The sequence below is a fragment of the Heterodontus francisci genome, chromosome 30 (genome assembly GCF_036365525.1).
Source record: "Heterodontus francisci isolate sHetFra1 chromosome 30, sHetFra1.hap1, whole genome shotgun sequence".
NCBI classification, from domain to species: domain Eukaryota; kingdom Metazoa; phylum Chordata; class Chondrichthyes; order Heterodontiformes; family Heterodontidae; genus Heterodontus; species Heterodontus francisci.
Window position 1 is genome coordinate 34,028,113 of NC_090400.1, and position 13,802 is coordinate 34,041,914.

At 45.0% G+C, this 13,802-nt stretch overlaps 1 protein-coding gene across 5 annotated transcripts in view; it reads right to left on the bottom strand.

Moving 5' to 3' along the window:
- Positions 1–1,011: 1,011 nt before the first annotated feature.
- LOC137346500 (rab effector Noc2-like) overlaps positions 1,012–13,802 on the bottom strand; it is a 252,244-nt gene continuing 239,453 nt past the window's right edge. For all 5 annotated transcript variants that reach the window (XM_068009967.1, XM_068009963.1, XM_068009962.1 and 2 more), the window contains 2 exons: positions 13,123–13,293; positions 1,012–1,145 (listed from right to left, as the gene is read on the bottom strand). In XM_068009967.1, the coding sequence (XP_067866068.1) occupies positions 1,135–1,145; positions 13,123–13,293 (182 nt within the window). In that variant the 3' untranslated portion in view covers positions 1,012–1,134. The remainder of the gene's footprint in view (positions 1,146–13,122; positions 13,294–13,802) is intronic.

Sequence of the window (13,802 nt, forward strand, 5' to 3'; positions counted from 1 at the left end):
GTGAGCAAAACTTTGCAACAGTAAACCAGGATTGTGGTGTTTCACACTAGGGCCTGAATTTTACACCCCCCAAAGAGTGGGCTGGTGGCAGGAGGGGGGTGGGGGGGAAGGCGTAAAATGGAGTGGGAGGCTTGGTGGGCCTTTCCCGACCCGCTTCTGCCTCCACCACCATTTTACAGGGGCAGCAGCGGTGCAAACCAGTCAATCAAGGCCCTCAAGTGGCCAGTTAACGGCCACTTAAGGGCCTCCGCCTGCTGCCACGGGGATTTTACCCTTGGCCGGTCAAGCGGCCCAGGCCGGAGATAAACCGCCCGACAAAAGCAGGCAGCTTTCTGGGGAGGGGAGGGGGGGGAGGGGAGAGGAGGGAGGGGGGGGGAAGGGGAAGGAGGGGGGGGGGGGGGGGAGGGGGAGGGGCCCTCCTGATCAGGCACCCTGTGCCCAACGGTGGGCCGCCCCCAATGCCCCACCCACCGCCAACACGCCTCCCCATCCCTCCAATCACCCACCCTTGCCTCGTCGAGGCCCGAATGATCACCCCCAGCGAGGCCCCAAGAACTTACCTTTTCCTGGGGCTGTCCTTTTCCCTCTTCTCAAAGCTGGGCTGTAGTCCCAGCAGTGGCCAACACTCCCAGTGGCGCTGCTGGGACAAAGAGCTGCTGGCTGGGACAAAGTCCCACCTCAATCCAATTAAAGGCCCGGGGATGTTAAAAAGCGGTCTGGATCCCCAGGCCAGGAGGAGGCGGATTCGCCACCGACTTTTCAGTGCGTCTGATGGCTCCTGTCCGACAAGGGTAAAATTCAGCCCCAGGGCTCAAAAATGAATGGCACACTAGGAAATCTCATGAATAAAACAGAATAACTGGAACACACTAGATTCAGCTATGAATTATTACAGCAAAGATGTTCTCATATCCCCAATCTACGGTGTTATCCAGCTAGAAGTTCAGAAAATTAACTACTCTGGAGTTAAAGCTGTCTGATCAAAAAATGACTCAAGGACTTGTATCAGGTTTATACAATTCTTTTATTCATATGACATCAGAAAAAACAGCTCCAACCCGGGCGTCTTGGGAAGGAGAACGGGGGCAATCCTTGGATGACAGAGATTGGGAGGATGCCTGGACCCTGGCCCACTCAATGACAACCTGTAGCAGACATAAAGAAATTCAATTTAAAACACTTCACACAGCATATATTACTCCCGATAAATTAAGCTGTAACACATCAGTCCCTGTGCCAGAAGGACTCCACGCAGCAAATAACTCGTTTCTCAATTACACTGGATCCGAAAGGGACATAAAACTATCATTTGGGATTAAAAAGGCAAAGCAATACCTTCCATAACTATACCGATGAAACGAATTCATTGTTTGTAGGCTTTTTTTTAAATTTAGACCTTTCCCAGAATACCTTCCCACCTGTATTCGTAAAATCATTTATTCACCATTTATTCGCCATTGCACGTTAACAAAATGAACAATTACCCTCACTCAACACAATGGTGCCAAAATCTTTGACCTACAATATTCGAAATTCATTACGTTTTCACTACATTTGACATGAGAAGTTGGGAAATATTTTACAATACATACTGCAATAAGCTCAGATTTCTTAGTCTAAAGAAGCTTTCATAATGGGGCCCTCGGCATACTGTTACGTCAGTTTAATGAGTCGCTTATACTCCCAGAATTAGAATAAATACAACAGTACACTACGTGGGCCAAATGCAATAGCGATGGTCACATTTTTCTTCCTTTTGCCTGTTCTTACTGAAAAATGCTTGACTACAACAATTGTGACATAGGCCGGAATTTTACGGTGGATGGACGGGAGCCGGACTCCAACATGAAAGTCGGTGGTCAACCCGCGTCCGCCTAGCCTGGGGATCCGTCCCGTACTTTACGGATCCCCAGGCTTTAATTGGCCCGAGGCAGGGCTTCCACCCACTTGAGGGAGGAGGTCCCACCTCAGTGAGCTGCCAGCCGGCTAATCAGTGGGCCGGCAGCTCTTAGTCCCAGAAGTGCCACCAGGAGCGGTGGCCACTGCTGGGACTGCAGCCCAGTCAATGCCATAGATCGAGGAGGGAAGGTAAGTAGGGGCATGCCTCACCAGGGGGATTGGTCCTCTCTTGGTGAGGCTGGAGTGGTCGTTTGAGGGGATGGGGGGGGGGGGGGGGGTGTCTTGGGTCCCGGGGCTGGGTTGGGAGGCGGGGCTGGCCCTCAATCGGGCACCCTGCGCCCGACTGCCATGCACCCCCCAACCCGGGGCGTGGAAAGGCTGGCAGCTACACTGGGCTGCCTTTCATGTCCCCAGCACGCCCTCTTGCCACGGGTAATATACCCGTGGAGGTGGGCGAGGGCCCTTAAGTGGCCGTTAAGTGGACACTTAAGGGCTTTGACTGGCCTCGGGCAGGGGGGCCGTTTCCCACCCCCCCACCCAACGCCGTAAACATGTCCGGAGGGGGAAGCAGGGCGTGTAGGCCTCCCGGAACCTGCCGTTCAAGTTTACGCCGCCCCCACGTCACCATCCAACCCGCTGGGGCGGCATAAAATTCAGCCCATGATGTTTATATCTTCCTTCTGTTACTGTGAAGGCAGATTAAATGCGCCTTTCTGACTATGGAACATGGATAGAATTTTAAAACACCAATATCGCTATTTGGCATTGGTTTCTCACTTACAAGTGTTGTGCATAACCATTATTCTGCGGCAATGCTATGAAACATGTTGATTTCCACATTGCAATGTATTGAAAGTCAGTTTACAATTAACATTTAAATAGCAACAATAATGATTGTCACGTTGTTTTGGCAATGAATGTAAATAGTAACTGTTATAACCAGGTGAAAAATGTGTCTAGGGGTTTTTTGCTGTATTTACTTGGTCTTATTGTAACTGGGTTTTATTTTAAACACACTGTGTTTTGAGCTCCCTTTTTGTGACTCCTTGTTCACAACTTTCCAATTATAAGGCAAAGAAATGAGCACAAACAGGCTTTCTTTGGTTTAAAGAAGAAAGATGAAATTTATTAAACCTTAAACTTAAACTCCAATGCGCTTAACACTTATGGATATAAGACGCACTCACGCTAGCATGCACACACAATATACACATGCAAATAGGGACAGAAAAGAGAAGAAAAGATAAGTAGAACAGTTTAAGGCAATATCTTGTTACTCGAGTTCTCTCGAGTTTACATGTCTTCACAAGATTCAGTTCTGTGGGAAAGAGATGGAGGCAGGCAGACAGGAGAGGAGATGTTCTCAGTCCATGAGCACACAGCATTCTGCTCAAAACCTTTGTTGGAAGTTCAAATTCAAAGACCCAGCCAGCTAGTCATGTGACTAAAACTGGTTTGACCACGTGTGTGTATTGGGTAAACAACTACTGGGTTCCCATTGTTTCAACATTGTCTGGTACTATGCAAATGTCCTTCCAGTCAGGGCTTGCAATTTTCAGCTTTTGTTCATGTGGCAAAATAATGTGTGCCTCAGTCTTGGCAAGTGGGAGGTTTGCCTAATACAACAATATTGCCTTGGTGAGGGAAGCCTTAAAAATAAATATGCACTATAAAACAAAGTGGTACTTTGATTACTGCCACTAATTACATATTTTAAAAAAAACTGGATGCAGATGTTTTCCAAAGGGGTAGCAAAGAGGCAATAAGCAGAATTTCATATTTTTGTCTCTACTACTGCCCAAAGAATTACTGTCAGAACTTAGCACCTGCCTGCACCAAAACAGTGACATGCATTGCACATTTTTTACTTCACCAATTAGGTAAATCTAAAACACAAGCAAATAATGGAATTGTTGCAGAGATCAAATATATTGCTTACAACCTGATTTGCTGCAAAGAGAACTTGGTTTCAAAAGATGCCTACTATTTTTAGATTTACTTCAACACATTTTGTGTGTTTTTTTAAAAAAAGAAATTACAAATTTATGGGTTTTTTCCTATATATAAATATATATGAAAAAAATCCAGGGAAAATGTTGTCACTGATACCGCCCTCAATGCAGCCCAGTCTCTGCCAGTCATGGATGAGTTGGACGAACAGCCAACAAAATTGGAACTCAGTGATGCCATTGATTCTCTAGCCAGTGGAAAAGCCCCTGTGAAGAAGGGCATTACCCCTGAAATAATCAAGAGTGTCAAGCCTGCTATACTTTCAGCACTCCATGAACTGCTTTGCCTGTGTTGGGACGAGGGAGCAGTACCACAGGACATGCGTTATGCCAATATCATTACCCTCTATAAGAACAAGGGTGACCACGGTGACTGCAACAACTACCATGGAATCTCCCTGCTCAGCATAGTGAGGAAAGTCTTCGCTTGAGTCATTTTAAACAGGCTCCAGAAGCTGGCTGAGCATGTCCACCCTGAGGCACAGTGCTGTTTTCGAGCAGAGAGATCCACCATTGACATGCTGTTCTCCCTTCGCCAGCTACAGGAGAAATGCCGTGAACAACAGATGTCCCTCTATGTTGCTTTCATAGATCTCACCAAAGCCTTTGACCTTGTCAGCAGACGTCGTCTCTTCAGAGTAATAGCAAAGATCGGATGTCCACCAAAGCTACTAAGTATCATCACCTCATTCCATGACAATATGAAAGGCACAATTCAGCATAGCGGTGCCTCATCAGACCCCTTTCCTATCCTGAGTGGCGTGAAACAGGGCGGTGTTCTCGCATCTACACTGTTTAGGATCTTCTTCTCACTGCTGCTCACACATGTGTTCAAGTCTTCAGAAAAAGGAATTTTCCTCCACAACAATCAGATGGCAGGTTGTTCAACCTTACCTGTCGAAGAGCAAAGACCAAAGTACAGAAGGTCCTCATCACGGAACTCCTCTTTGCTGACGATGCTGCATTAACATCCTACACAGAAGAATGTCTGCAGAGACTCATCGACAGGATTGCAGCTGCCTGCAACGAATTTGGCCTAACCATCAGCCTCAAGAAAACGAACATTATGGGACAGGATGCCAGAAATGCTCCATCCATCAATATCAGCGACCACGCTCACTAATTGTTCCAAGAGTTCACCTACCTAGGCTCAACGATGCAGAAATCAACAAGCGCATGGGAAAGGTGTCTGCTGCTATGTCCAGACTGGCCAAGAGAGTGTGGGAAAATGGCGCACTGACACAGAACACAAAAGTCTGAGTGTATCAAGCCTGTGTTCTCAGTACCTTGCTCTACGGCAACAAGGCCTGGACAACGTATGTCAGCCAAGAGCAATGTCTCAACTCATTCCATCTTCGCTGCCTCCGGAGAATCCTTGGCATCAGGTGGCAGGACCGTATCTCAACACAGAAGTCCTCGAAGCGGCCAACATCCCCAGCATATACACCCTACTGAGTCAGCAGCGCTTGAGATGGCTTTGCCATGTGAGCCGCATGGAAGATGGCAGGATCCCCAAGGGCACATTGTACAGCGAGTTCGTCACTGTTATCAGACCCACCGGCCGTCCATGTCTCCACTTTAAAGATGTCTGCAAACGTGACATGAAGTCCTGTTACACTGACCACAAGTCGTGGGAGTCAGTTGCCAGTGATTGCCAGAGCTGGTGGGCAGCCATAAAGGCGGGGCTAAGGAGTGGTGAGTCGAAGAGACTTAGCAGTTGGCAGGAAAAAAGACAGAAGCACAAGGAGAGAGCCAACTGTGCAACAGTCCCGACAACCAATTTTATCTGCAGCACCTGTGGAAGACTCTGTCACTCTAGAATCGGCCTTTATAGCTACTCCAGGGGCTGCTTCACAAACCACTGACCACCTATAGGCGCTTACCCATTGTCTCTCGAGACAAGGAGGCCAAAGAATATAGGATGTGCACCTCTGGCCAGGAGTGGCGGCAGGCGAAAAAAATGGCGGCCCGGATGCCACCACGATCTAGCACACAGCGGCTCATTTCCGTTGGAGGGCAGTTCCTGCCCCCCTCATCAATCACGTGGCAGGGGTGGGCTCTGCGATGCCGGCAATGTGTCAGCTGCCTCTGCGTAGGTACTGGCACCATTCTTAAAGGGCTGTCAGACCTGCACAGAGAGAAAAAAGTTCAACCCCGGAACCTCCCTTCCCAATCACTGCACTGTACATAAATGTGTGACCCATTCTCCCCCACAATACATAGAAAGTAAATGGTCGCTCACTTCTCCACCACCCCCTCAACTGAATAATTGACCTCTCCCTCTCCACCTGCACAAAGTGCAGAGGTCACCCCTTCCCTCCATCCCCAACAATAGAAATGCAGAGTTGACCCTGTTTCCAACCTCCCCCCACCACTATACTAAAAATCCTAAGTTCCCCCTTCACCACCTCAGTGGTGCCAGCTTTCCCAGGACAGGAAAGTGAAGGCGCGAGTGCCAGCCATTGTACAGAAGATCATGGACAGCCGGTAAGATCATGGTGTCACGGAACTGTTCTTTTTCTCCTCTGTTTAAAACAATGTGCCTTTAGACTGAGCACAGTATGCCTGCAGCTGCACCTGTTTACTAGGCCACAGCAGGAGAGAGAGGTCACATGGTGTACTGTAACTTGTCACTATGGATAAAGACTGGCTTCAACTAGTTTGAACTAGAGACTGGCAAAGCATGCTTCACTGAAAGGAAGGATCCTCTGTCTTAGCAGGAAAATCTACATTTATCTCAGGCTCCGTATTGCCTCAGGAGAGAAAAAAAAAAACCCTGGGAAAAAAAGAGCATTTGCCTTCAAGAGGGACTCTGTTTGTTTGTGTTTGCTGGAATTCTCAGTAAGGTTTCGACTAAAAAACTACCAATTTTAGAATCCAAATCGACCTGTGGCTATACCCCCTTTTTAAAAGAACTGTGTGATGGCTGCTGCAACCTCAGTGCTTTGAAAGCCTATCCGTTATAGACTGTCAAATTTGCCTTGAGACTTCGAGTGGCATTTGATTGTTCTAATTTGGGACACCTCACCAACCAGGAATGTAATTCACCAGGACTTACAACCCAGCTATTTATTTTATTCCTAAAAAAATACTGTTTTTAAAACCGGTTAACTGTTGATTTTTGAATGTATGTGTGCGTGCATTAGGGATAACTGAAAATAAGTTATAAAGTTTTAGACATGTCTATCTTAATAGCGTTTAAGATTTAGTTTATTGATAAATAGTTAATTTGTTGTTTAAAGATACCTGGTTTGGTCTGTTTTATTCTGGGGATTACTCGGTCATAACAGTGGGGAATGGTATGTTAATGTATTCATGCCCCTTATTTTAATAGTTACAGTTGGGTCTCATCACTGAATGGCAGGGGTGCCACCACGGAGCCTTGCTGCCACCAGGAAGATCGGGGTCTGTGGTGGGCCGCTGCCACTGCGATCTTCCGGCCACCCCTCCCCTCTGCCACAGAGGCTGACTTCGGGAGCTCAACAAACTTCAGCCCTCCATTTCTCAACTCTTTAGACTCAAGACTGCACCCAAAAATACCTTTTGAGATTTCTTTCATTGTTGCTCGAGAGGAAAAACAGTGCAAGTTCCATCAAATTATATAGGGGATACTACATGGGGCAAAACAGGCTTTGCATTAATGGGCAAATACACCTTTCATAAAAAATTTTTGATTGTATCTGACATCATACCCTTCTTAGGTTTGACAACTTTAAAAATTAACTATGCTTTTACCCAGTTGTTCAGTATGCGTATATCAAACATGAATTTGCATATTTCACTAACAGCAATTGCGTTATTTATATTGAAACTGAATATCATACATGCATAAAAAGTGGCGAGGTCAGAATGGTATCAGATGGCAATTTTTATTAATGAATGCAGAACATGTCTGGCCTACACAATTTGAGGGAACCCTGTATGCAATGACCTTTAGGAACACATACAGAACATGAAGAAAAATTTCCATGACGATAGCTATTTTAATGGAAAAACTATATAGAAAACTGAATAATAATTTTAAGCATTGATTTTCAGAGAAATAATCCTCATCAAATGCCATCTTCCTCTCACAATGATTACAATGCTAAAAAATACTCCCCCTTTCCATGTAACATGTGTAATTGAGTTCAGCACACTTAAACAGCAATCAGAAGACTCACAGATATAGCTCAAAAATAATAATGAAACATGTTTGGGGAATGTTATGATTTCATTGGAAAATGCTGGAAATACTCAGTATCCATGGAGAGAGAAACAGAGTTGATGTCTCTGATCAATGACCTTTATTCAGAACTGGAAAAAGTTAGAAATGTAACAGATGTTAAGCAAGTACAGAGGCAGGGAAAGGGGGAATGGGTAGGGGTATGAACATATGGAAAGGTCTGTGATAGGGTGTACGGCAGGAGAGATTAACAAAAGGGGTAACGGTACAAGTAAAAGGAGATGGGAAAAGTAAAGAAAAAAAATGGTTCGAAAGGTGTAAATGGGTATAGCAGAATCATCACCAACATCTGCTGTCTAAAGTAAATGGGGACCGAGGTTATGATTTGAAATTGTTGAACTCAATTGAGTCCAGACAACTGTAGAGTGCCAACTCAAAGATGAGGTGCTGGTACTCAAACTTACTTTAAACTTAATTGGAACAGTGCAGGAGGCCAAGGACAGAGAGGTCAGAATGCAAGTCGGGAGAAAATTAAAATGACAGACAACTGGAAGCTCAGCATCAGGCTTGCAGACTGTACGGAGGTGTTTCGCAAAGCAGTCACCTAACGTGTTTGGTCTCCCCAATGTAGACGGGACCACATCATAAGCAGCAAATAGAGTAGACTAAATTGAAAGAATATAATTTTTTTTTTTAAGAAGGTCACCATTTTACGTGGAAAAAGCATTTGGGGGCTTCAATGGTGGAAAAGTAAGAGGTAAAAGGGCATCACCTGTGCTTTCATGGGAAGTTACTGGTGGAAGGGGAGGAATGTACCAGGGTCTCAAAGAGGGAACGATCCATTCAGAATATTGAAAGGAGGGGGTGGGTAAATGTATTTGGTGGTAATGGCAGAAGATGATCCATCTAATGAGGCTGGTGGAGTGCAAGGCGAGACCAAGGAAACCCTATTGTGGTTCTGGGAGGGAGGGGAAGGTGTCAGGGCAGAATTCCAGGAAATGGAATGGACATGTCGACCACAATGGAGGAAATCCTTAGTTGAGGAAAAAGGAAGACATATCAGAGCACTGGTACGGAAGGTGGCATCATCGTCATTCAGCATGATGCCACCACCAAATACATCTTTCCCTCTCCTCCCTTTCAGTATTTCAAAGAGATCATTCCCTCCGTAACACCTTGGTCCACTCCTCAATTACTCCAATCATCTCCTCCCTTTCCCAATGGCCTGGATTTCGCAGTCCGTGCACGGTTACCAACAAAGATCGAGCAATCTCTGTGTCATGGATTTCCCCTTTCCTGACAGCAGATTAAATCATGCGTAAGTCAAGGGGATCTCCAGATATCCAGCAGCAAGCAAGGTAAGCAGCCATCATCACTGAAGTATTCTCACAGACCGCAAACCAAAGAAGTAAAATCCTTTACTTTTAATATCATTTTACAGAGAACAAAATAAATAATTGGGAATTCTTCTTCTTCTTTGGCCTCTCCTTGTCTTGGGAGACAATGGGTAAGCGCCTGGAGGTGGTCAGTGGTTTGTGGAGCAGCGCCTGGAGTGGATATAAAGGCCAATACTCGAGTGACAGACTCTTCCACAGGTGCTGCAGATAAAATTGGTTGTCGGGGCTGTTACACAGTTGGCTCTCTCCTTGCGCTTCGGTCTTTTTTCCTGCCAACTGCTAAGTCTCTTCGACTCACCACACTTTTGCCCCGCCTTTATGGCTGCCCGCCAGCTCTGGCGATTGCTGGCAACTGACTCCCACGACTTGTGATCAATGTCACAGGACTTCATGTTGCGTTTGCAGACGTCTTTAAAGCGGAGACATGGATGGCCAGTAGGTCTGATGCCAGTGGCAAGCTCGCTGTACAATGTGTCCTTGGGGATCCTGCCATCTCCCATGAGGCTCACATGGCCAAGTCATCTCAAGCGCCGCTGACTCAGTAGGGTGTATAAGCTGGGGATGTTGGCCGCCTCGAGGACTACTGTGTTGGAGATGCGGTCCTGCCACCTGATGTCAAGGATTCTCCGGAGGCAGCGCAGATGGAATGAATTGAGACGTCGCTCTTGGCTGACATATGTTGTCCAGGCCTCGCTGCCGTAGAGCAAGGTACTGAGGACACAGGCTTGATACACTCGGACTTTTTTGTTCCGTGTCAGTGCGGTCACCTTTGTTTCCCACACTCTCTTGGCCAGTCTGGACATAGCAGTGGAAGCCTTTCCCATGTGCTTGTTGATTTCTGCATCAAGAGACAGGTTACTGGTGATAGTTGAGCCTAAGGAGGTGAACTCTTGAACCACTTCCAGAGCGTGGTCGCCGATATTGATGGATGGAGCATTTCTGACGTCCCGTCCCATGATGTTCGTTTTCTTGAGGCTGATGGTTAGGCCAAATTCGAATTTGGCCTAACCATCAGCCTCAATTGGGAAATACATATTACATTAAAGTAGAAGCTGAAATATCATAAACTTTTTAAAAAGCATTTTAGGAATGTGGATTTTTTCCATCATAAATGCAAAATTTGAAATTCTGCAAATATAAAATAAGAGTTTCAGAGCCAGAAAGTTTTTTTTCACCAGCAATCATGAACTTAGTATGCCACTAAAACCCCAGTTACAGCTCATTCAGCAAGGTGTAACTTTTTCAAGGGTTTTTAACAGTAAGGCTAATAGCATAGAAGTGCAAGTTCTCATCAGTTTCATAATTTCTATTTCATTGCAATCTGCAGGTATATCAACAGTGCACCCTGTGGGGAAGAGCAGAATCACTGGCAGCAAATTTTGGATTTCCCTAATCAATCGTTCATATGCAGATTCCAACATTTACTGTCAGTTTCAGAGGAATAATGATGGTAAAATCCAGTCCATTGAGTTCAACCATTCAGATCATAAAATGTGCCCCCCTTTTTTTTGGGTGACAGATGTTGGTGATAATTCTGCTTTTCCTCTCACACCTCCTCTAGACCCACCTTTTTTCTCTACTTATCCCATTACCATCTCCTTTTGTTTTGGACCATCATCTCTCATGAGGTTTAATCTCTTCTATCCTATCATAGGCCTCCCTTTTTGTTCTTCCCCCACCACCCCCCCACCCCCGTCCTCCCTTTTCCTACCACTATACATGCTTAAAACCTGTTACATCTCTCACTTTTTCCAGTTCTGATGGAAAGTCATGGACACAGTTTCTCTCTCCACAGATGCTGCCTCACCTGCTGAGTATTTTCAGCATGTTCTGTTTTTATTTCAGATTTCCAGCATCTGCAGTATTATGCTTTTGCATTATGATTTTGTCAAACTGCCAAACATGCTTGATTTAACATGTTAGAAAGACAAATATGATGGTTCAGTATTACTAGAACCGGCATAAAGTTCAGATGCATTTTCAGTACATTTTAAAATGCAGTCTTCCAAATCTCTGAAATATTATGAAATAATTGCAGTAAACATGACAGTCAAGAACAAAGAACAAAGAACAGTACAGCACAGGAACAGGCCATTCGGCCCTCCAAGCCTGCGCCGATCTTGATGCCTGTCTAAACTAAAACCTTCTGCACTTCCGGGGGCCATATCCCTCTATTCCCATCTTATTCATGTATTTGTCAAGATGTCTCTTAAACGTCGCTATCGTACCTGCTTCCACCACCTCCCCCGGCAGCAAGTTCCAGGAACTCACCACCCTCTGTGTAAAAAACTTGCCTCACACATCCCCTCTAAACTTTGCCCCTCGCACCTTAAACCTATGTCCCCTAGTAACTGACTCTTCCACCCTGGGAAAAAGCTTCTGACTATCCACTCTGTCCATGCCGCTCATAACTTTGTAAACCTCTATCATGTCGCCCCTCCACCTCCATCGTTCCAGCGAAAACAATCCGAGTTTATCCAACCTCTCCTCATAGCTAATACCCTCCAGACCAGGCAACATCCTGGTAAACCTCTTCTGTACCCTCTCCAAAGCTTCCACGTCCTTCTGGCACGCAATATTCTAAGTGTGGCCTAACTAAAGTTCTGTACAGCTGCAGCAGGACTTGCCAATTTTTATACTCTATGCCCCGACCAATGAAGGCAAGCATGCCGTATGTCTTCTTGACTACCTTATCCACCTGCGTTGCCACTTTCAGTGACCTGTGGACCTGTACTCCCAGATCTCTCTGCCTGTCAATACTCCTAAGGGTTCTGCCATTTACTGTATACTTCCCACCTGCATTAGATCTTCCAAAATGCATTACCTCACATTTGTCCGGAGTCATTCAAGAACTACTTTAATAATGTGCAAGTATTGTAGATTTTGATGGAAGAATGAACTAGATGGGCCAAATAGCCTCCCTCATTTGTACTTCATTTGTGATAATCCTTTGGTGTTCAACTGAACACTGCCTATTTGTTAAACTGATACTACATTGCTGTTTAGTTAAATAGTTTCCAAATGCATTATCTAAATTAAGACTTTCAGCAACACTGATGAGAACACAAGTTTTTTCAGGATTTACATTTCTCACCTTTAATAACCTGACTGTTTACGTTCAAACTAGAACCAAAAATGTTTTGAGATTGTTCTGTTTTTTTCTCCAGTGTTGCCCATTTATTCAAGCTGCAATATCCCTTTGTTCATACTCAAATTGCCAATTTCATATTTGTTAACTGAACCAAACAGTAACCTCAATGTTCACAAACAGCCATTAGCAAATAGATTATTACAGTACAGCTTAAAGGTACCCCCTAAGTTCTTTCATATGAAATAAATAGATCAACAATACACTTATTAGTTATACATATAGATTTATAAAATGGTTGAAAAGGGATTACTGTAAATTTAAATGCTTTGTGCTGTAGAAATTTTTGCAGCAATGATACCATGTAAACAGTTCACTTGTGACCTTCACAAATTGTGCATTTTTTTTCAAACTATACTTTCAGAATAAACTTACAATCTCTGATGCCACATTGAAGTTGTACACTGCTGAAATGTTAAACTTCTCCTTAGACAATTTAAATTTAATCCCCACTGAACTACAGAATCATTAATGGTAAAAGCATGAAAGTTATGTGGCACTAACCTAGTGAGTTCTTGCCATAGTCATTGTTGTAGTCATCACCAAGGACATCATCACCGTAGCTTTCTGTGGCACTACTTCCTCCACGCTCACTACCAAGGCTGGTTTGACTCTTGGATAAAGGAGTTGTTAACTGATAGTTACCCGTTTTACTGGTTGGCTCATAGCTAGAAACTGCAACACAATAAATCAGCAGCGTACAGTTTATGGAGAACATAATTTTTTAAAAAAAATACTTCTAATAACATTTTAACAGCCAAGTATCAAACCGACTTTTGCCCTAGATGGTTCCTGTTGTGTTCAGCTTGGGTTGAATTTAAAGGATTCTCAGAAATATTTTCCTATTCTTTTCCTCCTTCGAAATTATGGGCTGAATTTTATTGGCCCCCCGACGTCAGGGGTTGTGGCAAGGGGGGGGGGAAATGGAAAATGCCTCCAGGAGAGGCTCTCCATGTGCCTCGACGCCGGGAAGAGCCCGCCCTATATTACGAGCACCGGCAAGGCCTCATGGCGGCCCTCCCCACCCCAGCCGCTTGGTGACGGAGCCAAAATTTAAATATTCTAATAGATGCTAATGAAGGAATAGTTGCTTACCGCGTCGCGCCGGCTGTCCCACTCCCATATTACAGATGGTGGCTGGCACTCCTGCACCCCGACCAGGGAAGCATGGTGGGAGACTGGGA